Source organism: Pleurodeles waltl, chromosome 7 (assembly GCF_031143425.1).
Source record: "Pleurodeles waltl isolate 20211129_DDA chromosome 7, aPleWal1.hap1.20221129, whole genome shotgun sequence".
NCBI lineage: Eukaryota > Metazoa > Chordata > Amphibia > Caudata > Salamandridae > Pleurodeles > Pleurodeles waltl.
Window position 1 is genome coordinate 1,273,029,756 of NC_090446.1, and position 26,022 is coordinate 1,273,055,777.

General features: G+C 48.9%; 1 protein-coding gene across 3 annotated transcripts in view; it reads right to left on the minus strand.

Moving 5' to 3' along the window:
- The window catches only part of LOC138246163 (E3 ubiquitin-protein ligase TRIM39-like), a 138,694-nt gene that overhangs the window by 14,018 nt on the left and 98,654 nt on the right, over nt 1–26,022 (minus strand). For all 3 annotated transcript variants that reach the window (XM_069200473.1, XM_069200472.1, XM_069200471.1), the window contains one exon: nt 5,121–5,173. In XM_069200473.1, the coding sequence (XP_069056574.1) occupies nt 5,121–5,173 (53 nt within the window). The remainder of the gene's footprint in view (nt 1–5,120; nt 5,174–26,022) is intronic.

A 26,022-nucleotide genomic window follows, 5' to 3' on the forward strand; every position in this document is an offset into this window, starting at 1 on the left:
GAATTGCGATCATCACCTGCTACGGCAAGGTACGAAACCTCAGTTGACAGTCCCTAGCCCGAGTCATGCAAAATCTGGGGTTCATGGATTGCTGAGTCACTCTTCATCCACAATTGCAAGGCTACACTAGTCACTCCTTGACATACTGCACATACAGCCTCCTGGATAGACTCCACATCAAAGGAATAGAGCCCAGGGTGCTTAAGAAGGCTGAACATCTGGGGAGATACCTTTCTGACCATGCTGCAGTTTTGCTCCACCTGTTTTGGGGAGGTGCTGCCCATGTCACACGGTGCTGGCAAATGCCTACTGATCTCCTAACAGATGCAGCCTGCCAGGAGACGCTGGGAGATGCACTTCAGATTATTTAGGCAATAGCTGGGACTCTACAGAATCCAGTGCTACGGAGTGGGAGGCCCTTAAGGCTGTCCTGTGAGGAGTCTCTCTAGGGACTACATGTAGGGTCCAGTTGCAGCTTGTCGCGGACATCAAGAGTCAATTACAGAAAGTAGCAACTCTCTATAGGGATGAGATAGGCTTGGCTGCCACACGGGGTGGGTGGTTATGCGCACCCAAAGTGACTTACAGGAACAATGGAACAATGGGAATCCCTAAATAGACATACTCTCACAACTTAGACAATGCCTAAACATGGAGGGCAATAAATTGGGCCAACTACTGGCATAGATACTAAAACATGAGCACGAGATCCCACTTATAATGAGGATTCAGGTCTTGGGGGGGGATGGGTGGTGACATACAGGCAGGGTATACGGACAGCCCTGGAAGGACACTTCCACACTGCATATCAAGCTGAAAATGAGGCTCGCCCAGACATGACAGAGAAGTTTTTTGGGTGGATGACCCTGTCCTGCCTCTCTCCTGAAAATTCACAAGAACTAGATGAGAACTTCACCCTAGTGTAGTGGATACTATTGGGTTTTATTGGGAATCAGGCGATAGCTTAGCCTTCTGGCTTGCAGGCCTGTGCACCCGTCAACTAGAGTATTTTAACCTACTTAGCCTGCTCTGTTGTTTTAGTGCATTTTAAAAATGATTTCTTCCAAAATGGCTGCTATGTTTATAGTTAGGAAGATGTTCTAATTTCACGTTGATCAGTGCCACTCTGTGAAGGTGTCACTAGCAGCGTCAAAAATAAGTGATAGACGTAGGTATTCACATCATGTACTTTCCCACTTAATTGTGACAGTAACATAATATACCTTTTAAGGGAATTGTTATATAATTTCTGCTCCAAGCATGCCTTCTTATCTTTTGTTTGGGAACATGCCTGCGTCAGGGGTCCTACAAGATCTGTATAAATACATCTCACGCAGACAGTGTTATCAGAGGGATTCCTACCAGATGCCATCAACACTATCTATGCTACACATTGCCTTTATGCAGACCCTGCCTTTGTGTCTCCACGGAGTCTGATCTAGAGACCTCATTCCAAGGTAACATGGGTTGGGGGGGCTCTTCTCATGGACATAGTACTGGTAGATTAGGTTTAACACATCTAGCTCTCTTTAGGTTAAAGATTAAGTTTATTATGCTAGGGTATTAGGGCCTACTTCACCTCTCACATTATTGCAAGATGGTGGGGTTCTTTATATTCACGACCCTCGTTTTCACAATTCTGTGTCTTACATTGATCATTATCCTAATCATTGCAGCCCATGAAATTTAATGTAGACTGCAGTCTTAATAATAAAACCTATTGTTAATTTTACTGCATCTCCTTCATTGCCTGTGTGTGACTGAGACTTGTTGCTCATGCGAGAAAAGGGTTATCTCCGTTTAACCACGACTTCCCTGAGATGTCACACTCTTGAGCATAAAGGCTGCCAGAAATTACCTTTTACTGTTTGGGTTTTTGGTGAGGTACTGCTTGTGAGCCGGGAGGGCTGGACCGACAGTTGCAACTTGTTGTAGTATTGTCCAAGTCACCTACAAAACAAAAGTGCTGTCATCCCTAGACCGGCAGTCTTGCATAGAGCAAGAGCCCAACTAGGACGCTAGATATTTGGGTAGACTCGCATCCTCAACCATAAGAGCCACAGCAGATCACAGACAAAAAAAACGCTGATGGTTCCTTGTAATATAAGCAGCAAAAAAAAAAATTAAGATAAACTGTAAAAATTATTTTTCTTCTTAAAATCAAGGTGTAGTACCTCTTAGTTCCATGAGATGTCAGTGTTGGACAAAAAAATCAAAGTAACTGCTTCAGTTTCTTCTTGAAACAAAAATAGGTAACCATGAGCTTAGATTGACGTTACCATTATTAGCTGTACTTCCTGCTTGGTTTCGACGAGGAAAATGGGTCCGATGCAGCGGTCTACTCGTCGCCAGAAATACTTGTAGTAAGCAAGACTACAAGTGTAGGTAAGGATAAGCTCTTTTATTAAAAACGTAGACCGCTGCGATGTTGCAGCTACCGCCTCAACCATCCTCTTGACTCCCAGTGTCTCGAGCTCTCTGTCACGAGCTCGGGACGTAAAACGGGAGTCGCGAGGACGCGGCAACACCACACCCACTCTGACATTTTTTGGGAAAAATTGTTGGAAGTTTTGTCAGAGGCATGGAAACTCTGAATCCTGACCCCAACCATGCGCAAGGACATATTGAAGCCACTGTGGGACCCTGAGGATCCCTCCTCATGCAGACCGCTCACTATGATCAATTCTGATTTCAAAGTTCTTTGCAAGTTGCTGGTGAAGCAGCTGCAGACAGTAATCCTAGACCTGGTCCAAGACATTCAATGTGGATTTATGGCCTTGTGCAGCAGAGCTGTTAATCTGAGGTGGCTGAATCACATGCTGCACAAGACCACAGGGTTGAATCAGGATCTTGCATTTGGGTACCTTGACCTAGAAAAGGCATTTTATGCAGTCAAGTGGAGCTATCTCATGATGGTGCTGCGGGAGATGTGGTTTGGCCCAATCTTTCGGAAATTGGTACAATTGTTTTATGCAAGCCCTAAGGTCCACATCAAGGTTGGAGGGGAGGTCACGGAGGCCTGGATTCTGGAGTGGGCCACCCGGCAAGAATGTCCCCTTTCAGCTCTCCTATTTGCTTTGAGACTTGAGCCCATGGCCATTTTATTGTCAAGAGAGCTGAAATCCTGACGCATATGGGTGGGAGAATTGACCCACATCATCTCATTATATCTCAGTATAAGTCCACTCAAAGACTGAGGTGGTACCTTTACTGTTGAACCGATTGGAGGAGTTTGGATGGGTATCTGCCCAGTGCAATACCATTTGTAAAGCATTTCTATTTCCCCTGGGGAGACTGGCCTTGTCGCCCCAGGATCAATTGTCGGACTTGGGCATTAGGTGGGAGCAGGAGAGAATAGGGTACCTCTGTATTATGGTAACGACGGCAATGGGCCATCAATGCCTCAGTATAGATAGGGTGTCATGGGGTTTAGCTGGCTCAGTGGATTTTTGGAACATGTTGCCCTTGTCAGCCATGTGAAGGGCAGCTGTTGTTAGAATGGTCCTCCTCCCATGCTGCCTGCATGAGGTAAAAACATTGTTATTCCCTCTCATGAGAAATTGTTTCAGACACTGAATAGCCTACTCATATCGATGGTATGGGAAGGGAAGCAATAGGGTGGCTCTTCAGGTTTTGAAAAGGGATATAGAGCAGGGCAGTTTGGCCCATCCAGACAAAACTTTAATATTTTGCATTACACCTACAACATGCCGCCAGGTGGCTAACAGACACCAACAACTTGGGGAAAAAAAGACTCCTAAAAGGTACATTAGTGGGCCACACGCTACTGCACATATTAATGATGTGGGTAGGGCAGATACTCTAATGCACTATTTGGTGCATCATACTGCCCAAATCTGGGAAGCGGTGGTAAAAAATGTATTACGTAGGGCCCCCTTCGACAGGGAATTACATATATGGATCTTGAACCCTTTCACTTTATTGATTTTGACATGCCCAAGGAGAGATGGAGAGAGGCTGGGCGCCCCATAGCTGGTGATTTGTAACAGAGGGAGGTCTTCCTTACCTTCCAGGAAGAGCAAGACACATTTAATGTAGGGCGGGCCATTTCTTGCAATATGCCAAATTAGAAAACATCACAACAGAAATATGGTGCACGCATCCGGCAGGCCCATCAACATCTCAGACACTAAGGGAGTTACTCAGATGAGGGTAAGGTAGACACCTCATCACTCCATTCTATAAAGTTCTCCAAGGGGACAGGGTGAAGTGCTCCTACAAAATGAGAACAGCGTGGGAAACAGATTTGGGAGAACCCACTGAGAACTCGGACTGGGATCATGCGTACAGTCTGGTGAAAACGGGATCATGCAATAACTGAATTAAAATATTGCACCGCACAAACATAACATCAGTCTGGCTGAACAGTATTAACCCTGACATAGCGGCCTAGTGTGCACATTGTGGGGGAGAGGGTGTCATGTTCATTCATTTGCATGGCAGTGTGCTGGGGTATGCAGCTTCTTAGAGGAGGTTGTACCCCACATTGAGGGAGCTGAGGAAATCGCCATCCCCGTAACATGCCTTTTGGGTATGAAAGTGAAGCCAGGAGGAAGCAAAATCTCATATATGCTCCTGCAGTTGGCGCTGCTTCTTGCTAAGTGAAAGATAGCTATTGGGTGGATGGGATCCGGGTTCCAAGTGGGGCCTTATGGGTCAAGGATGTTCTGGAGTGGGGAGTTGCAGAGGAACAACATCTGAGACTCTCTCAAATGATGACAAAGCCACAGAACTCTTGGCAGTCGGGAGGGCAATGCTGGACTCTTAATGAGCAAAGAGACACAGATTTGGAATCAGACCCAGGAGACCCGAAGGTGTGAGGGTACACAGAGCACTATTATATTATCACCAAGTGGAGTTCTGGGTTATGTGCAGTTATGTGCATGACTCATCTGCCGACTTGGTACATGTGATGTTATTTACTCTGTGATGGTCCTGGCAGTAAATCGACTAGGGTGCGTGATTTGGTACTAGCACTCATTAACATGCACTATGTATTGTGTTGGTCTTTGTATATGATGAAAAACATAAATAAAGGTTTTAAAATACTAACATCATTGTTCAACACATGTGGAACCTGGATGAGAAAGATACCATACCTTTGCAATATTTCATTTTTTCTTCCGGTTTTTGGAACTTCACTTTAGCACACCTAGTAAAACAAGAGTAAGGTCACACCATGCATGCACAACAAAAGTAAAACACATTATTATGATAAATCTGATTTGCTGTAAACACCTTAGTCAAACCTCTTGGTAACAGAACTAGAGTCTGCTCACATTGTTCAACGAGACACAACGTGGAAAAACTTGCCTACACATTTTTGCCTTCAATTTGAAAAGTTGAAATATTCATCAACATGCAGTAGATAATTGATACCAATTCCATGGAAAGTGCAAAATCCGAATAGAACAGCTCAGAAAAATGGTGTACTTCACTCTTTCATTGTCGCTATAAAAATAATGTCACAGCCAATTCAGCTTAACAAGATAACTGTGCGCCCCTGGGAAAGTGTTCATGGTTGGACTCTTGCCTGAATGCATATCTTTTGAGATGTCAGAGATCAACATTTTCACTTCATTTTCTATGCAAGCCCTAATCAAGTCCTTAGATTTAATTAATTTGCAGTTTATTCTGCTCTGGCCTAAAATAACTTAGGGCCAGATGTAGGAAGGGTTTTGCGCCTTGCAAACGGTGAAAAACGCTGTTTGCGAGGCGCAAAAGCCCTTACGCAATGCAGAATCACATTTTGCGAGTCGGTACCGACTCGTAAAATGTGATTCCGACTCGCAAATAGGAAGGGGTGTTCCCTTCCTATTTGCGACCGCATCGCGATGCAGAGTTGATTTGTGACCGCGAAAGCGATCGCAAATCAACTCGCAGTTACCATCCACTTGAAGTGGATGGTAACTCATTCGCAAACGGGAAGGGGTCCCCATGGGACCCCTTCCCCTTTGTGAATGCTCACACAAATATTTTTTCAGAGCAGGCAGTGGTCCTATGGACTCTGAAAAAAACTGAAACAAAAAGGTTTCGGTATTTTTTCTATTTGCAGCTCGTTTTCCTTTAAGGAAAACGGGCTGCAAAGAGAAAAAAAACCTGCTTTATTTAAAAGCAGTCACGGGCATGGTGGTCTGCTGTCTCCAGCAGGCCACCATCCCCTTGAGTGCCTAGACTCGCTATGGGGTCGCAAACTGCGACCCACCTCATAAATATTTATGAGGTGGGTCTTTGCGACCCCATAGCGAGTCGCAAAAGGTGTCTGAGACACCTTTCTGCATTTCCTTTTGCGAGTTGCAAATTGCGAGTCGCTGGGACTCGCAATTTGCAACTCGCAAAAGGAAACCTACCTACATCTGGCCCTTAGTACCAGCACTATTTGCACAGCTCAATTCTCCCTACAAGTTACATATCATACAATTAAATAAGTACTTTGTAAACTCTATTTTTGGTTTCTCTAGACAACCTTGATATAAATATTCTACTGACAACCCCCAGATTCCATTTACTTTGGTACCAGTATTTCATTACCAGCGTCCTGATTTATTCTTCTCATCAGCTTTTTTGGACATGAAAGTATTCATCTTTGTTCCCATATAAGGGACCATGTTTCTCACATATCTTTCCACCATGATCTGAGAATTTTTTAACCAGGTATTTTGGAATTTTTCAGGAGGTCAATGAACTGCCCTTTTTAGGGTCCTGCCTGCGTCGCATGCGGTTGCACATGCGTATCGCTAGCGAGACGCTTTAGGAATTAGAAAAGGGCTCGGAGCCCCGTCCACGTCAAGTCAGTGTCTTTCATTGGTTCGTGAGCTTGCCTGTTAAAAATGCTTGCTTTCATTAGTGGAAGGCATGCATATGTCATGCCTTTTCCGGTGGTTAGCCCTCCTCGAGCCAGCGACCAAGTACAGAAAATATGCGAGGCTCAGTGTTTCCCGTCAGGTTTGTGGACTATTTTTTCTCTATTTCGCAGCGCGATCTCGCTTGGCAGAAGTCGAGCGCTTTGCATAATATCGACCCTGTTACACAGCTTATTGCACTTTTGCCGGTTACCTACCTAATTGCACTTTTGTCGATAAGTTTCATTACGAGTGAACTATAGCAGCGTGATCGCGCTGTTTTTTTCTTTCAACGTGGCAAGAAAAATCCGGTTGGGAGTTTACAACTGGTAATAGCTGTAACTCGGACAAATGCGAGACCCTAGTTAATAGAATGTGCCTTTGAAGCTGTATATGGTCTCTAACAATCTGCTGGAGGTTCGTGGGTTTAGGCTGTGAACAGTCTCAAAAAGTCCAGACTTTTAAATGCCAGACTGCATGGTTGACGCTCACTGACCAGTTAGAAAGCGGCCACGTTTTGCAGTTGTGTCCGCCTGAAAGCGACACTTGATAAAATATCGTAAAAGATTTGAGTTACAAGATAGAGCTTGTGTTACGACATGGTGGCTTGCCAACTTCATTATAGGACAGAATGAGCAGCACAAAGTGGTGATTGTGGTGAACAGTGTAGATGCAGGTTTCCTGGCACCAGGGGGCAAAGGAGTGCCTGTGCGATTTTGCTGAATGGTTCGGACGGGTAAAATGGATATGGGCAAAGGGCACCTCCCAATTGGCAGGCTGCCAAGGACAGCATTATTGGCCATCCATTGAAACCGGTACCAGGAATATGCTGAACGGGATGTATTTTGGAGTGAACAATGCATTTGTGACCCCACTCCTCAGTTTTACCCTTAGACTAACCCCAAACGTAATCATTAATCTAAAACCTCTAATTAAGTCTCAATCCCATACCCATTTGTAGACTATGGCGGTCATTCTGACCCTGGTGGTAAAAAGCCGCCAGGGCCGTGGTCCGCGGGAGCACTGCCAACAGGCTGGCGGTGCTCCTTTGGGTATTCTGACCGCGGCGGAACAGCCGCGGCCAGAAACGGAAAGTCGGCGGTCTCCCGCCGGCTTTCCGCTGCGGGGATTCCGACCCCCATACAGCCATCCTGTTCCTGGCGGTTTCGGCCGCCAGGAACAGGATGGCGGTATGGGGTGTCATGGGGCCCCTGGGGGCCCCTGCAGTGCCCATGCCAATGGCATGGGCACTGCAGGGGCCCCCGTAAGAGGGCCCCACTTAGAATGTCAGTGTCTGCTTAGCAGACACTGAAATTAGCGACGGGTGCTACTGCACCCGTCGCACCCCTTTCACTCACCCGGCTCCATTCGGAGCCGGCTTCCTCGTGGAAGGGTGTTTCCCGCTGGGCTGGCGGGCGGCCTTTTGGCGGTCGCCCGCCAGCCCAGTGGGAAACCCAGAATGACCGCCGCGGTCTTTTGACCGCGGTACGGTCTTCTGGCGGTTCCCGCTTGGCGGGCGGCAAGCTTAGAATCACCCCCTATATCCTGTTCCACACTGTTGGTCACCCTCCCCCTTATGTTTTATGTTATTTTGTCAATGGTATTTTTACTTGTGCTATATCGACCATAAAAACTGAGTGAGTTTCAACTGCTTTTGTCTACAGTGCTATCTTCATAAAAGTTTCATCATAGTTCGATTGCATGCAGTCAGGTTACCCCCTGTGTTACGTTCACATCGGTCTGGCCATCCGTGCTGTCGGTCTCTGTAATACAGCACGCCTTGCTGACTATTAAACTGACTCTTTAGAGTCTGGTGAAACGGGCCAAATTGGAATGTGGGGCATTTTTTTTTTTTTTAGTGACATTTTTACTTGCTGATGAACTGTGAATAAACAGGCCGAGGGAAAGCATTTTTACACAAATGTTTCCCCCGGCATTCAGTTCTCTATTCACCATCGGGAATGACTTGGTGGAATAGTTACATTTACATGAAACCTCAATTTCCGATAACATGTATCACATTGTGGAAGTAATGGAAAAAGTCATAGCGTTTATTAGAACCTCTTTTGGAATGGTAGGGTTGGGAAAACCAATTACTATTTCTAGATTGTTGGCTGTTAAAAATTGGGTTTTTGGTTGGCAGTCAGGTTACCCCCTGTCCAAGCAAAAGCCCTCACTCTAGTCAGGGTAAGTCACACACAATCCAAGATTATCCTGTGCCCACCCTCTGGTAGCTTGGCACGAGCAGTCAGGCTTAACTTAGAAGGCAATGTGTAAAGTATTTGTGCAATAAATCATACAATACCACCATATAGCACCACAAAAATACACCACACAGTGTTTAGAAAAATATAGAATATTTATCAGGATAATTGTAGGTCAAAACAAATAAAGTTGCAATGTGAATTGGTAGAGATATCACTGAAAAGTGATACAAAGTGTCTTAAGTCTTTAAAAAGCAAACAAAGTCTCTTTCAAGCACAAAGTACCTGGTTTGGAGTGGAAAATCTCCTCATAGGGCCACAGAAGAAGAGATACGTGGAAAAAGGGTGTGTGCGTCGATTTCTCCCCAGCACACATGGACTTGCGTCGTTATTTTTCACGCGGGGAAGTCGTGCGTCGTTTTCCGGTGCGCGGACAGTCTCTTTCTGTGGATCGCGGGGAGTACCAGATGTCCCGGGTCTGTGGGTGGATTTTCCTGCTTGTTTTCCGGCTGCGCGTCGTTCTGCGGGGCTGCGCGTCGAAATTCCGATCTCACGGCAGGCGTCGCGTCGATTTCTCCTCTGGAGGTCGGGCGGCGTTGTCCTTGCGAAGCCGTGCGTCGAAGTTCCGGTCGTCCCAAAGGCGTCGCGCCAATCAGCGTCGGTGTGCGGCGTTTTTCTCGCCACGGAACAAGCTGTGCAATTTCGGCACACGGAGCGTCCAAGTGAAAAAGAGAAGTCTTTTTGGTCCTGAGACTTCAGGGAACAGGAGGCAAGCTCTATCCAAGCCCTTAGAGAGAACTTTCACAGCCAGACAAGAGTTCAGCAAGGCAGCAGGCCAACAGCAAGGCAGCAGTCCTTTGTAGAAAGCAGACAGGTGAGTCCTTTGAGCAGCCAGGCAGTTCTTGTTGGCAGGATGTAGTTTCTGGTTCAGGTTTCTTCTCCAGCAAGTGTCTGATGAGGTAGGGCAGAGGCCCTGTTTTATACCCAAATGTGCCTTTGAAGTGGGGGAGACTTCAAAGAGTGGCTAAGAAGTGCACCAGGTCCCCATTCAGTTCAATCCTGTATGCCAGGGTCCCAGTAGGGGGTGTGGCAGTCCTTTGTGTGAGAGCAGGCCCTCCACCCTCCCAGCCCAGGAAGACCCATTCAAAATGCAGATGTATGCAAGTGAGGCTGAGTACCCTGTGTTTGGGGTGTGTCTGAGTGAATGCACAAGGAGCTGTCAACTAAGCCCAGCCAGACGTGGATTGTAAGGCACAGAAATTTTTAAGTGCAAACAAATGCTCACTTTCTAAAAGTGGCATTTCTAGAATAGTAATATTAAATCCAACTTCACCAGTCAGCAGGATTTTACATTACCATTCTGGCCATACAAAATGTGACCTTCCTACTCCTTTCAGATCAGCAGCTACTACTTCAATACTGTATGAGGGCAGCCCCAATGTTAGCCTATGAAGGGAGCAGGCCTCACAGTAGTGCAAAAACGAATTTAGGAGTTTTACACTACCAGGACATGTAAACTACACAGGTACATGTCCTGCCTTTCACACACACAGCACCCTGCTCTAGGGGTTACCTAGGGCACACATTAGAGGTGACTTATATGTGGAGAAAGGGGAGGTTTAGGCTTGGCAAGTACTTTTAAATGCCAATTCGAGGTGACAGTGAAACTGCACACACAGGCCTTGCAATGGCAGGCCTGAGACAAGGAAAAGGGGCTACTTAAGTGGGTGGCACAACCAGTGCTGCAGGCCCACTAGTAGCATTTAATCTACCGGCCCTATGCACATAGAGAGCACATTACTAGGGACTTATAAGTAAATTAATAGTCCAATCAGGTATGATTCAAGGTTACCATGTTTTAAGGGAGAGAGCATATGCACTTTAGCACTGGTTAGCAGTGGTAAAGTGCGCAGAGTCTAAAAGCCAGCAAAAACAGTGTCCAAAAAGTGGAGGGAGGCAGGCAAAAAGTTAGGGGTGACCACCCTAAGGCTGTCAGGTCTAACATGTGTGTCCCCCAGCTGAAAGTGGGGAGAGCTACCCGACCTCCTGGGAGCTCTCATCGCTAAGGTGGAAGTATCTGGAGAGACCATCAGCATTGGCGTGGTCAACCCCTGGGCGATGTTCCACCGTAAAGTCCATCCCCTGTAGGGAAATGAACCACCTCAAGAGTTTTGGATTCTCACCCCTCATCTGCATGAGCCATCTGAGGGGTCTGTGGTCTGTCTGAACCCGGAAGTGAGTCCCAAACATGTAGGGTCTTAGCTTCTTCAGTGCCCAGACCACAGCAAAAGCTTCTCTCTCAATAGCACTCCACCTCTATTCCCGTGGTAATAGCCTTCTGCTAATAAAGACTACTGGTTGGTCTAGGCCCTCCTCATTTAGCTGTGTTAGGACTGCCCCTATGCCATGCTCTAAAGCATCTGTCTGCACGATAAATTCCTGGGAGTAGTCGGGGGCCTTGAGCACAGGGGCCGTGCACATGGCTTCCTTCAGGGAGTCAAAGGCTTTCTGACAAGCCTCTGTCCAATTCACCAACCTAGGTTGTTTCTTGGAAGTGAGTTCTGTCAAGGGTGACACAATGGTACCATAGCCCTTGACAAATCTGCGGTAGTATCCTGTGAGGCCTAAAAAGGCTCTCACCTCAGTCTGAGTTCTAGGTGGTTGCCAGGCCTTGAAAGTTTCAATCTTGGCCTGGAGTGGCTGCACCTTACCACCACCCACTAGGAGTCCCAAGTACACCACGGAACCCTGCCCAATCTGGCATTTACTAGCCTTGATGGTCAGGCCTGCCTGTTGCAGGGCCTGAAGCACCTCCTTGAGGTGGAGCAGGTGTTCCTCCCAGCTGGAACTGTAGACAGCTATGTCATCCAGGTAGGCTGCACAGAAGGCATCCTTGCCAGCTAGGACCCCGTTAACCAACCGTTGGAAGGTAGCAGGGGCATTTTTCAATCCAAACCGCATCACCCTGAACTGGTAATGGCCATCAGGGGTTGAAAATGCGGATCTTTCTTTAGCCCCCTCAGTCAGGGCGATCTGCCAGTACCCTGAAGTAAGATCAAACGTACTCAGGAACTTGGCAGCGCCCAGCCTGTCAACGAGCTCATCAGCTCGGGGGATGGGGTGAGCATCAGTCCGTGTGACTGAGTTGAGACCCCGGTAGTCCACACAGAACCGGAGTTCTGGCTTCGCACCTGGGGCAGTACCCTTAGGGACTAACACCACTGGGCTGGCCCAGGGACTACTGGATTTCTCGATAACCCTTAGAGCTAACATCTTGGAGACCTCCTCCTTGATGCTGGCCTTCACCTTATCCGATAACCTGTAAATTTTGTTCTTCACAGGGAGACTGTCACCGGTGTCAATGTCATGAACACAGAGGTGGGTCAGTCCAGGAGTAAGGGAGAACAGGGGGGAGAACTGCTCCAACAGCTCATAGCAGTCTCCTTTCTGGTTTAGACTCAGGGAGTCAGAAAGAATGACCCCGTTCACTGACCCATCACCTTCTTGGGCAGAGAGGAGGTCGGGGAGAGGTTCACTCTCCTCTTCCATTCCTTCATCTGTGACCAGAAGCATGTTGATCTCAGACCTCTCAAAATGAGCCTTTAGTCGGTTAACATGGAGCACCCTTAGGGGGTTCCTAGGGGTTTGGAGGTCCACTATGTAAGTGGCCTCCCCTTTCCGCTCCTTTACTTCAAATGGGCCACACCAGCGGTCCTGGAGAGCTCTAGGCTCTACTGGCTCCATTACCCACACTTTGTCTCCAGGTTGAAACTCTACCATGGTGGCCTTCTGGTCATACCAGCGTTTCATTACCTCTTGACTGGCCTCAAGGTTACTTTGGGCCTCTTTCCAGAAGCGGGTCATCTGGTTGCGGAGGGCCAACATGTAGCTGACCACGTCCTGAGGGGGTGCCTTTGAAGCTTTCTCCAACCCCTCCTTGACAATGCTTAAGGGTCCCCTGACAGGGTACCCAGAGAGAAGCTCAAAGGGACTGAACCCTACCCCCCTCTGGGGGACCTCTCTGTAAGCAAAGAGAAGGCATGGTAAGAGGACGTCCCACTTACGCCTCATGGCCTCAGGGAGGCCACCAATCATGCCTTTCAAGGTCTTGTTGAATCTCTCCACAAGACCATTAGACTGGGGGTGATAGGGTGTGGTGAACTTGTAGGTTACACCACACGCATCCCACAGACTTCATGTTTGCAGACATGAAGTTAGTGCCTCTGTCAGACACTATCTCCTTGGGGAATCCCACACGGGTAAATATCCCCATCAGAGTTCTGGTCACCACTGGTGCAGTTACGGTCCTCAGAGGGATTGCCTCTGGTTAACGGGTGGCATGGTCCACCAAAACCAGGATGAACCTGTTGCCTAAGGCAGTTTTGGGGTCCAATGGACCAACAATGTCGATGCCCACCCTTTCAAAGGGGGTGCCAACGACAGGAAGTGGAATCAGGGGGGTTTTAACCCTTTTTCCTGCTTTACCACTGGCCTGGCAGGTAGGACAAGATCTGCAGAACTTATCTGAGTTTGTCCTCATTCTGGGCCAATAAAAGTGGGTGACAAACCTGTCAAAGGTCTTGCCTTGCCCCAAATGTCCAGCCAGGGGAATGTCGTGAGCCAGACCCAGTAGGAAGGTTCGGTAACACTGGGGGACCGCCAGCGTACGTGCTGCCCCAAAGGCTGGAACCTTAGGCTCACTGTAGAGGAGATCATTCTCCCAGTATATGTGGTGATCGCCAGAGGCTTCACCTGCTGCCTAGTCTGAGGCTTGTTTCCTCAAACCTTCCAGAGTGGGACATTCTTTCTGCGCCTTGCAGAATTCCTCCCTGGTGGGTCCACCCTCAACTTGCCAGCCAGCAAGCTCAGGTAAGTCACCTAGGGTGGCAATGTGTTCCCCAGTTGGCTCGGGAGCCTCCTCCTCAGGAGCCCCGTCAGCCACTGCGGGAACTTCTGGGGCTGGTTTCCCGTGCCCCTTGCCCCTCCTCTTGGCAGCTCTCTGGGCCATTGTTCCAGGCTCCAGGTGCCCTTGACTTCCCTCTCGGTCAGCCATGGACCGTGTGGTCATGCAGACCCACTCAGGTAACCCTAACATCTCCAGGTGAGACCTGAGCTCCACTTCTTTCCAAGCAGCATGCTCAAGATCATTGCCTAACAGACAATCTACAGGCATGGCAGGACTCACAGCTACTTTCAGAGTACCAGAGACCCCCCTCTACTCAAAGGGAACCAGAGCCACCAGTAGGTGACTCTCACGATTGTCAGCGACTATGACCTGGTGGAATGTATTAGGGACTATCTGCTCTGTTGACACCAGCTGACTCTTGATAGTAGTCATACTGGCTCCTGTGTCACGCAGAGCCTCCACCTTCTGCTCATCAATGGTGACCCACTGCCTGTACTTGGAAGTATTTTGGGGCATGTGGGCTTTGGGCACCATTTCTCCTTCTCCCAGGGACACTAGGGAAATCTCTACCTGTTCCCCAAAGCTATCTGGGTCCATCTCCCCCCGAGCGCTACACTAGTCAACCCAGGTGTCTGTCCGGTAGTGGACGGTGCCATCTTGGAGCACTGGGGGTCGCCTTTATAGTGACCATACTGGCAACACTCCATGCATTTGGGGTTGGATTTTCCTGACCTATCATATGTCCCTGGCTTTTTCCCAAATCTGGAGAAGGAAGGGTTGCCACCCCCTCCCTGGGAATTCTTTTGGGGGCCTTTGGAGAGTTCCTTATCTGTAAGTTTATCTCCCCCCTCTTTCTTCTGTTGGGAACCCTGACCACCTTTGTGGGTGTCCCCCCCAGGTACCTTCTTGGACACTCTGGTGCTAACACAGAGGTCAGCCTCCTCAGCAAGCTTCCTGGGATCAGTCAGCTTACTATGCACTAAGTGCTGGCGCAACTCTGTATAAATAGTATTAAGCATATGCTCTCTCAGAATCAAGTCATATAAACCTTTATAATCATCTACTTTGTTGCCCCGCACCCATCCATTCAGTGCCTTACTAGAGAAGTCAAAGAAATCTACCCATGTTTGTGTGGTTTGTTTGGTGCTGTCCCTGAACCTCTAACGGTATCCCTCAGGGGTCAGCCCAAACTTGACAAGTAAAGTGGCTTTCTGAAGTGGGTATGTGTTTTGATCAGGTTGATCCAATGTGAGAAGTGTGTCCCTCCCCAATGGCGGTACATAACCCCACATAGCTACCCCCCCATTGCCCTTCAGGAACCTCATGAGCCCTTAGTGCAACTTCATGAGCAGCTAACCATTTATCTATGTCATCTCCCACCACAAAACTGGGCACCACATTTTTGGGTATACGAACCTTCTTTTCTCCATCAGGTCCTGTCAGTATGCTGCCACCATTATTGCTGGATTCAGACTGCTTTGCCTTGAGATCGAGCTCCTTGAGACTCAGTTCATGAGCCAATAACAGTTTCTTTTCAGCCAAGGCTCTCTCAGCTGCAGCTTCAGCTCTTTCAGCTTCAATCTGTTTGGCTGCTCTTTCAGCCTCAGCTTGCTTGGCTTCTCTCTCTGCCCTTCTTTCCTCCTGTTGAGCCTCAATTTTCAGTTTTGCCATTTGCAATTGGAACTCCCTTTCCTCTCTCCTTTCCTCTGCGGTCAGGCTTTGCACAGAGACCCTGCTCCCTGGTCTGGAAGGGGGCACAATTGCAGTGGTAACACCATCCACAGATAGTGACAAATCCTCTGAGGGGCCATTTTCTGGCTCCTCTTCCTCATCATCTAAATGGGCTTCTGCCCAGGCCCTCAGCGCCACTTGAAAGTCCTCCTTTTTGGAGGCCCCTTGGGTGAGTGCCCTCATTGCCCTGCAGAATCCTTTTAGTTGTTTGACCGTATATGTATCCAACAGGACTAGGTCAAAGTCTCCTATCTGAGACCCAGTCAGAGACATGTTGAGTGAGGATTTAGTTTTTGAAAATTGTCAGGAAAAAAAAACCAATTTGCAAAAAGAGATAAAAAAATCAAGTTGACCTTCAACTGTGGGTAGGTAGTGAAATACTTAGCTACTGTATGTCACTGCACAAATACAAGTCCTATCCCACCGCTGCCACCAATGTTAGAAATGGGGTTTTTGGTTGGCAGTCAGGTTACCCCCTGTCCAAGCAAAAGCCCTCACTCTAGTCAGGGTAAGTCACACACAATCCAAGATTATCCTGTGCCCACCATCTGGTAGCTTGGCACGAGCAGTCAGGCTTAACTTAGAAGGCAATGTGTAAAGTATTTGTGCAATAAATCATACAATACCACCATATAGCACCACAAAAATACACCACACAGTGTTTAGAAAAATATAGAATATTTATCAGGATAATTGTAGGTCAAAACGAATAAAGTTGCAATGTGAATTGGTAGAGATATCACTGAAAAGTAATACAAAGGGCCTGATTCTAACTTTGGAGGACGGTGTTAAACCGTCCCAAAAGTGGCGGATATACCACCTACCGTATTACGAGTTCCATAGGATATAATGGACTCGTAATACGGTAGGTGGTATATCCGCCACTTTTGGGACGGTTTAACACCGTCCTCCAAAGTTAGAATCAGGCCCAAAGTGTCTTAAGTCTTTAAAAAGCAAACAAAGTCTCTTTCAAGCACAAAGTACCTGGTTTGGAGTGGAAAATCTCCTCAGAGGGCCACAGAAGAAGAGATACGTGGAAAAAGGGTGTGTGCGTCGATTTCTCCCCAGCACACACGGACTTGCGTCGTTATTTTTCACGGGGGGAAGTCGTGTGTCGTTTTCCGGTGCGCGGACAGTCTCTTTCTGTGGATCGCGGGGAGTACCAGATGTCCCGGGTCTGTGCGTGGATTTTCCTGCTTGTTTTCCGGCTGCGCGTCGTTCTGTGGGGCTGCGCGTCGAAATTACGATCTCACGGCAGGCGTCGCGTCGATTTCTCCTCTGGAGGTTGGGCGGCGTTGTCCTTGCGGAGCCGTGCGTCGAAGTTCCGGTCGTCCCAAAGGCGTCGCGTCGATCAGCGTCGGTGTGTGGCATTTTTCTCGCCGCGGAACAAGCTGTGCGTCGCAAATTTCGGCGCACGGAGAATCCAAGTGAAAAAGAGAAGTCTTTTTGGTCCTGAGACTTCAGGGAACAGGAGGCAAGCTCTATCCAAGCCCTTGGAGAGCACTTTCACAGCCAGACAAGAGTTCAGCAAGGCAGCAGGCCAACAGCAAGGCAGCAGTCCTTTGTAGAAAGCAGACAGGTGAGTCCTTTGAGCAGCCAGGCAGTTCTTCTTGGAAGGATGTAGTTTCTGGTTCAGGTTTCTTCTCCAGCAAGTGTCTGATGAGGTAGGGCAGAGGCCCTGTTTTATACCCAAATGTGCCTTTGAAGTGGGGGAGACTTCAAAGAGTGGCTAAGAAGTGCACCAGGTCACCTTTCAGTTCAATCCTGTCTGCCAGGGTCCCAGTAGGGGGTGTGGCAGTCCTTTGTGTGAGAGCAGGCCCTCCACCCTCCCAGCCCAGGAAGACCCATTCAAAATGCAGATGTATGCAAGTGAGGCTGAGTACCCTGTGTTTGGGGTGTGTCTGAGTGAATGCACAAGGAGCTGTCAACTAAGCCCAGCCAGACGTGGATTGTAAGGCACAGAAAGTTTTAAGTGCAAAGAAATGCTCACTTTCTAAAAGTGGCATTTCTAGAATAGTAATATTAAATCCAACTTCACCAGTCAGCAGGATTTTACATTACCATTCTGGCCATACAAAATGTGACCTTCCTACTCCTTTCAGATCAGCAGCTACTACTTCAATACTGTATGAGGGCAGCCCCAATGTTAGCCTATGAAGGGAGCAGGCCTCACAGTAGTGCAAAAACGAATTTAGGAGTTTTACACTACCAGGACATGTAAACTACACAGGTACATGTCCTGCCTTCCACCCACACAGCACCCTGCTCTAGGGGTTAACTAGGGCACACATTAGAGGTGAATTATATGTGGAGAAAGGGGAGGTTTAGGCTTGGCAAGTACTTTTAAATGCCAAGTCGAGGTGACAGTGAAACTGCACACACAGGCATTGCAATGGCAGGCCTGAGACAAGGAAAACGGGCTACTTAAGTGGGTGGCACAACCAGTGCTGCAGGCCCACTAGTAGCATTTAATCTACCGGCCCCATGCACATAGAGAGCACATTACTAGGGACTTATAAGTAAATTAATAGTCCAATCAGGTATGATTCAAGGTTACCATGTTTTAAGGGAGAGAGCATATGCACTTTAGCACTGGTTAGCAGTGGTAAAGTGCGCAGAGTCTAAAAGCCACCAAAAACAGTGTCCAAAAAGTGGAGGGAGGCAGGCAAAAAGTTAGGGGTGACCACCCTAAGGCTGTCAGGTCTAACATGTGTCCCCCCCAGCTGAAAGTGGGGAGAGCTACCCGACCTCCTGGGAGCTCTCATCGCTAAGGCGGAAGTATCTGGAGAGACCATCAGCATTGGCGTGGTCAACCCCTGGGCGATGTTCCACCGTAAAGTCCATCCCCTGTAGGGAAATGGACCACCTCAAGAGTTTTGGATTCTCACCCCTCATCTGCATGAGCCATCTGAGGGGTCTGTGGTCTGTCTGAACCCGGAAGTGAGTCCCAAAAAGGTAGGGTCTTAGCTTCTTCAGTGCCCAGACCACAGCAAAAGCTTCTCTCTCAATAGCACTCCACCTCTGTTCCCGTGGTAATAGACTTCTGCTAATAAAGACTACTGGTTGGTCTAGGCCCTCCTCATTTAGCTGTGCTAGGACTGCCCCTATGCCATGCTCTGAAGCGTCTGTCTGCACGATAAATTCCTGGGAGTAGTCAGGGGCCTTGAGCACGGGGGCCGTGCACATGGCTTCCTTCAGGGAGTCAAAGGCTTTCTGACAAGCCTCTGTCCAATTCACCAACCTTGGTTGTTTCTTGGAAGTGAGTTCTGTCAAGGGTGACACAATGGTACCATAGCCCATGACAAATCTGCGGTAGTATCCTGTGAGGCCTAAAAAGGCTCTCACCTAAGTCTGAGTTCTAGGTGGTTGCCAGGCCTTGATAGTTTCAATCTTGGCCTGGAGTGGCTGCACCTTGCCACCACCCACTAGGTGTCCCAAGTACACCACGGAACCCTGCCCAATCTGGCATTTACTAGCCTTGATGGTCAGGCCTGCCTGTTGCAGGGCCTGAAGCACCTCCTTGAGGTGGAGCAGGTGTTCCTCCCAGCTGGAACTGTAGACAGCTATGTCATCCAGGTAGGCTGCACAGAAGGCATCCTTGCCAGCTAGGACCCCGTTAACCACCCGTTGGAAGGTAGCGGGGGCATTTTTCAATCCAAACGGCATCACCCGGAACTGGTAATGGCCATCAGGGGTTGAAAATGCGGATCTTTCTTTAGCCCCCTCAGTCAGGGCGATCTGCCAGTACCCTGAAGTAAGATCAAACGTACTCAGGAACTTGGCAGCGCCCAGCCTGTCAACCAGCTCATCAGCTCGGGGGATGGGGTGAGCATCAGTCCGTCTGACTGAGTTGAGACTCCGGTAGTCTACACAGAACCGGAGTTCTGGCTTCGCACCTGGGGCAGTAGCCTTAGGGACTAACACCACTGGGCTGGCCCAGGGACTACTGGATTTCTCGATAACCCTTAGAGCTAACATCTTGGAGACCTCCTCCTTGATGCTGGCCTTCACCTTATCCGATAACCTGTAAATTTTGTTCTTCACAGGGAGACTGTCACCGGTGTCAATGTCATGAACACAGAGGTGGGTCAGTGCAGGAGTAAGGGAGAACAGGGGGGAGAACTGCTCCAACAGCTCATAGCAGTCTCCTTTCTGGTTTAGACTCAGGGAGTCAGAAAGAATGACCCCGTTCACTGACCCATCACCTTCTTGGGCAGAGAGGAGATCGGGGAGAGGTTCACTCTCCTCTTCCATTCCTTCATCTGTGACGAGAAGCATGTTGATCTCAGACCTCTCAAAATGAGCCTTTAGTCGGTTAACATGGAGCACCCTTAGGGGGTTCCTAGGGGTTTGGAGGTCCACTAGGTAAGTGGCCTCCCCTTTCCGCTCCTTTACTTCAAATGGGCCAGACCAGCGGTCCTGGAGAGCTCTAGGCTCTACTGGCTCCATTACCCACACTTTGTCTCCAGGTTGAAACTCTACCAGGGTGGCCTTCTGGTCATACCAGCGTTTCATTACCTCTTGACTGGCCTCAAGGTTACTTTGGGCCTCTTTCCAGAAGCGGGTCATCTGGTTGCGGAGGGCCAACATGTAGCTGACCACGTCCTGGGGGGGTGCCTTTGGAGCTTTCTCCAACCCCTCCTTGACAATGCTTAAGGGTCCCCTGACAGGGTACCCATAGAGAAGCTCAAAGGGACTGAACCCTACCCCCCTCTGGGGGACCTCTCTGTAAGCAAAGAGAAGGCATGGTAAGAGGACGTCCCACTTACGCCTCATGGCCTCAGGGAGGCCACCAATCATGCCTTTCAAGGTCTTGTTGAATCTCTCCACAAGACCATTAGACTGGGGGTGATAGGGTGTGGTGAACTTGTAGGTTACACCACACGCATCCCACAGAGACTTCATGTATGCAGACATGAAGTTAGTGCCTCTGTCAGACACCATCTCCTTGGGGAATCCCACACGGGTAAATATCCCCATCAGAGTTCTGGTCACCACCGGTGCAGTTACGGTCCTCAGAGGGATTGCCTCTGGGTAACGGGTGGCATGGTCCACCAAAACCAGGATGAACCTGTTGCCTAAGGCAGTTTTGGGGTCCAATGGACCAACAATGTCGATGCCCACCCTTTCAAAGGGGGTGCCAACGACAGGAAGTGGAATCAGGGGGGTTTTAACCCTTTTTCCTGCTTTACCACTGGCCTGGCAGGTAGGACAAGATCTGCAGAACTTATCTGAGTTTGTCCTCATTCTGGGCCAATAAAAGTGGGTGACAAGCCTGTCAAAGGTCTTGCCTTGCCCCAAATGTCCTGCCAGGGGAATGTCGTGAGCCAGACCCAGTAGGAAGGTTCGGTAACACTGGGGGACCACCAGCATACGTGCTGCCCCAAAGGCTGGAACCTTAGGCTCACTGTAGAGGAGATCATTCTCCCAGTATATGTGGTGATCGCCAGATGCTTCACCTGCTGCCTGGTCTGAGGCTTGTTTCCTCAAACCTTCCAGAGTGGGACATTCTTTCTGCGCCTTGCAGAATTCCTCCCTGGTGGGTCCACCCTCAACTTGCCAGGCAGCAAGCTCAGGTAAGTCACCTAGGGTGGCAATGTCTTCCCCAGTTGGCTCGGGAGCCTCCTCCTCAGGAGCCCCGTCAGCCACTGCGGGAACTTCTGGGGCTGGTTTCCCGTGCCCCTTGCCCCTCCTCTTGGCAGCTCTCTGGGCCATTGTTCCAGGCTCCAGGCGCCCTTGACTTCCCTCTCGGTCAGCCATGGACCGTGTGGTCATGCAGAACCACTCAGGTAACCCTAACATCTCCAGGTGAGACCTGAGCTCCACTTCTTTCCAAGCAGTATGCTCAAGATCATTGCCTAACAGACAATCTACAGGCATGGCAGGACTCACAGCTACTTTCAGAGTACCAGAGACCCCCCCCCCCCACTCAAAGGGAACCAGAGCCACCGGTAGGTGACTCTCACGATTGTCAGCGACTATGACCTGGTGGAATGTATTAGGGACTATCTGCTCTGTTGACACCAGCTGACTCTTGATAGTAGTCATACTGGCTCCTGTGTCATGCAGAGCCTCCACCTTCTGCCCATCAATGGTGACCCACTGCCTGTACTTGGAAGTATTTTGGGGCATGTGGGCTTTGGGCACCATTTCTCCATCTCCCAGGGACACTAGGGAAATCTCTACCTGTTCCCCAAAGCTATCTGGGTCCATCTCCCCCCCGAGCGCTACACTAGTCAACCCAGGTGTCTGTCCGGTAGTGGACGGTGCCCTCTTGGAGCTCTGGGGGTCGCCTTTATAGTGACCATACTGGTAACACTCCATGCATTTGGGGTTGGATTTTCCTGACCTATCATATGTCCCTGGCTTTTTCCCAAATCTGGAAAAGGAAGGGTTGCCACCCCCTCCCTGGGAATTCTTTTGGGGGCCTTTGGAGAGTTCCTTATCTGTAAGTTTATCTCCCCCCTCTTTCTTCTGTTGGGAACCCTGACCACCTTTGTGGGTGTCCCCCCCCAGGTACCTTCTTGGACACTCTGGTGCTAACTCAGAGGTCCGCCTCCTCAGCAAGCTTCCTGGGATCAGTCAGCTTACTATCCACTAAGTGCTGGCGCAACTCTGTATAAGTAGTATTAAGCATATGCTCTCTCAGAATCAAGTCATATAAACCTTTATAATCATCTACTTTGTTGCCCCGCACCCATCCATTCAGTGCCTTACTGGAGAAGTCAAAGAAATCTACCCATGTTTGTGTGGTTTGTTTGGTGCTGTCCCTGAACCTCTGACGGTATCCCTCAGGGGTCAGCCCAAACTTGGCAAGTAAAGTGGCTTTCTGAAGTGGGTATGTGTTTTGATCAGGTTGATCCAATGTGAGAAGTGTGTCCCTCCCCAATGGCGGTACATAACCCCACATAGCTACCCCCCATTGCCCTTCAGGAACCTCATGAGCCCTTAGTGCAACTTCATAAGCAGCTAACCATTTATCTATGTCATCTCCCACCACAAAACTGGACACCACATTTTTGGGTATACAAACCTTCTTTTCTCCAGCAGGTCCTGTCAGTATGCTGCCACCATTATTGCTGGATTCAGACTGCTTTGCCTTGAGATCCAGCTTCTTGAGACTCAGTTCATGAGCCAATAACAGTTTCTTTTCAGCCAAGGCTCTCTCAGCTGCAGCTTCAGCTCTTTCAGCTTCAATCTGTTTGGCTGCTCTTTCAGCCTCAGCTTGCATGGCTTCTCTCTCTGCCCTTCTTTCCTCCTGTTGAGCCTCAATTTTCAGTTTTGCCATTTGCAATTGGAACTCCCTTTCCTCTCTCCTTTCCTCTGCGGTCAGGCTTTGGACAGAGACACTGCTCCCTGGTCTGGAAGGGGGCACAATTGCAGTGGTAACACCATCCACAGATAGTGACAAATCCTCTGAGGGGCCATTTTCTGGCTCCTCTTCCTCATCATCTAAATGGGCTTCTGCCCAGGCCCTCAGCGCCGCTTGAAAGTCCTCCTTTTTGGAGGCCCCTTGGGTGGGTACCCTCATTGCCCTGCAGAATCCTTTTAGTTGTTTGACCGTATATGTATCCAACAGGACTAGGTCAAAGTCTCCTATCTGAGACCCAGTCAGAGACATGTTGAGTGAGGATTTAGTTTTTGAAAATTGTCATGAAAAAAAAACTAATTTGCAAAAGAGATAAAAAAATCAAGTTGACCTTCAACTGTGGGTAGGTAGTGAAATACTTAGCTACTGTATGTCACTGCACAAATACAAGTCCTATCCCACCGCTGCCACCAATGTTAGAAATTGGTTTTTTGGTTGGCAGTCAGGTTACCCCCTGTCCAAGCAAAAGCCCTCACTCTAGTCAGGGTAAGTCACACACAATCCAAGATTATCCTGTGCCCACCCTCTGGTAGCTTGGCACGAGCAGTCAGGCTGAACTTAGAAGGCAATGTGTAAAGTATTTGTGCAATAAATCATACAATACCACCATATAGCACCACAAAAATACACCACACAGTGTTTAGAAAAATATAGAATATTTATCAGGATAATTGTAGGTCAAAACGAATAAAGTTGCAATGTGAATTGGTAGAGATATCACTGAAAAGTGATACAAAGTGTCTTAAGTCTTTAAAAAGCAAACAAAGTCTCTTTCAAGCACAAAGTACCTGGTTTGGAGTGGAAAATCTCCTCATAGGGCCACAGAAGAAGAGATACGTGGAAAAAGGGTGTGTGCGTCGATTTCTCCCCAGCACACACGGACTTGCGTTGTTATTTTTCACGCGGGGAAGTCGTGTGTCGTTTTCCGGTGCGCAGACAGTCTCTTTCTGTGGATCGCGGGGAGTACCAGATGTCCCGGGTCTGTGCGTGGATTTTCCTGCTTGTTTTCTGGCTGCGCGTCGTTCTGCGGGGCTGTGCGTCGAAATTACGATCTCACGGCAGGCGTCCCGTCGATTTCTCCTCTTGAGGTCGGGCAGCGTTGTCCTTGCGAAGCCGTGCGTCGAAGTTCCGGTCGTCCCAAAGGCGTCGCGTCGATCAGTGTCGGTGTGCGGCGTTTTTCTCGCCGCGGAACAAGCTGTGCATCAAACGTTTCGGCGCACGGAGCGTCCAAGTGAAAAAGAGAAGTCTTTTTGGTCCTGAGACTTCAGGAAACAGGAGGCAAGCTCTATCCAAGCCCTTGGAGAGCACTTTCACAGCCAGACAAGAGTTGAGCAAGGCAGCAGGACAACAGCAAGGCAGCAGTCCTTTGTAGAAAGCAGACAGGTGAGTCCTTTGAGCAGCCAGGCAGTTCTTCTTGGCAGGATGTAGTTTCTGGTTCAGGTTTCTTCTCCAGCAAGTGTCTGATGAGGTAGGGCAGAGGCCCTGTTTTATACCCAAATGTGCCTTTGAAGTGGGGGAGACTTCAAAGAGTGGCTAAGAAGTGCACCAGGTCCCCTTTCAGTTCAATCCTGTCTGCCAGGGTCCCAGTAGGGGGTGTGGCAGTCCTTTGTGTGAGAGCAGGCCCTCCACCCTCTCAGCCCAGGAAGACCCATTCAAAATGCAGATGTATGCAAGTGAGGCTGAGTACCCTGTGTTTGGGGTGTGTCTGAGTGAATGCACAAGGAGCTGTCAACTAAGCCCAGCCAGACGTGGATTGTAAGGCACAGAAAGTTTTAAGTGCAAAGAAATGCTCACTTTCTAAAAGTGGCATTTCTAGAATAGTAATATTGAATCCAACTTCACCAGTCAGCAGGATTTTACATTACCATTCTGGCCATACTAAATATGACCTTCCTACTCTTTTTGGTGCCCTCCGGAGCTGAGGCTGATGCTGCCAGTATGGAACCCGGGGGAACCCTGCCGACCCCACGGGCCCCAAAAGCACTCCAGCGGGGTTGACCTGCCTAAATCTGAGTTGCATCGCCTCATAGAACTCAGGGAGCTTGGCGCAGGTGGCTCCGGGTCGGGAAACTCGGGGAGACACAGAACAGACCCAGAAGCAGGCTCCAAAGACAGAACTAGAGAGACGGCGCTCCTTTTCCCATGTCGCTCTAGCTGACCGACGGGGTGAAGTCGACTTCTTCTTATGCTTAGCCGATCATCCCGAGGACGTTGAGTGGGATGATGAAGATTGGTGGCTCCACAACCGTTCTTGGACCTTCCTCTCAACCGAGACCTATAGTGACGCGAATCCAAAGGCTGGAAGTAGCTTTAAGGACTGCGCCCTAAAGCTTTCAGATTCATGACCCAGCACTCCGAGCATGACTTCGGGTCGTGGTCGCCCCTCCAAACACCACAAACACATGAGGTGTGGATCCGTCACAGACATCATCCAATGACAGGAGTTGCAGAGCTTGAACCCAGTCTTCTGTGACGACATCTCGACGCACAAGGAGTGTCAAAAAAACGTCTACAAAAGTCAAAAAGTCCAGTCAAAAAGAGACTGTAGGAGTAGCTCTTCTTCGTATCTGTGCGAGGCTGGTGCAGAAGGAAGAGAACTGATGTCAGTGCGCCGAGTATGGTGTCTATATAGGTCTTGCAACGTCATTTTGGTGCACACACTACAAACGACTGACATAGGGCTGACCGATGTCACCTAACAGCATTCAGGGGTACTGTTTGAGAAAAATCTCTGGAACCAGACTGGCGCCTTGGGGAATCTGCAACTAGAAGTCTCTATCAGATGTGTTAACTATTTTTGTATACTTCATAGTGATAGTTAGTCTGAATCCTCAATCCCCGGATGTGATAGAATGGTGGGCAGAGTTTATGACTATTTATGGGATTTAGATGGGCAACTCCCAAGATTGCGCTACTTGCAGGCAACTGCTGAATGTTTGGTACTCTCTG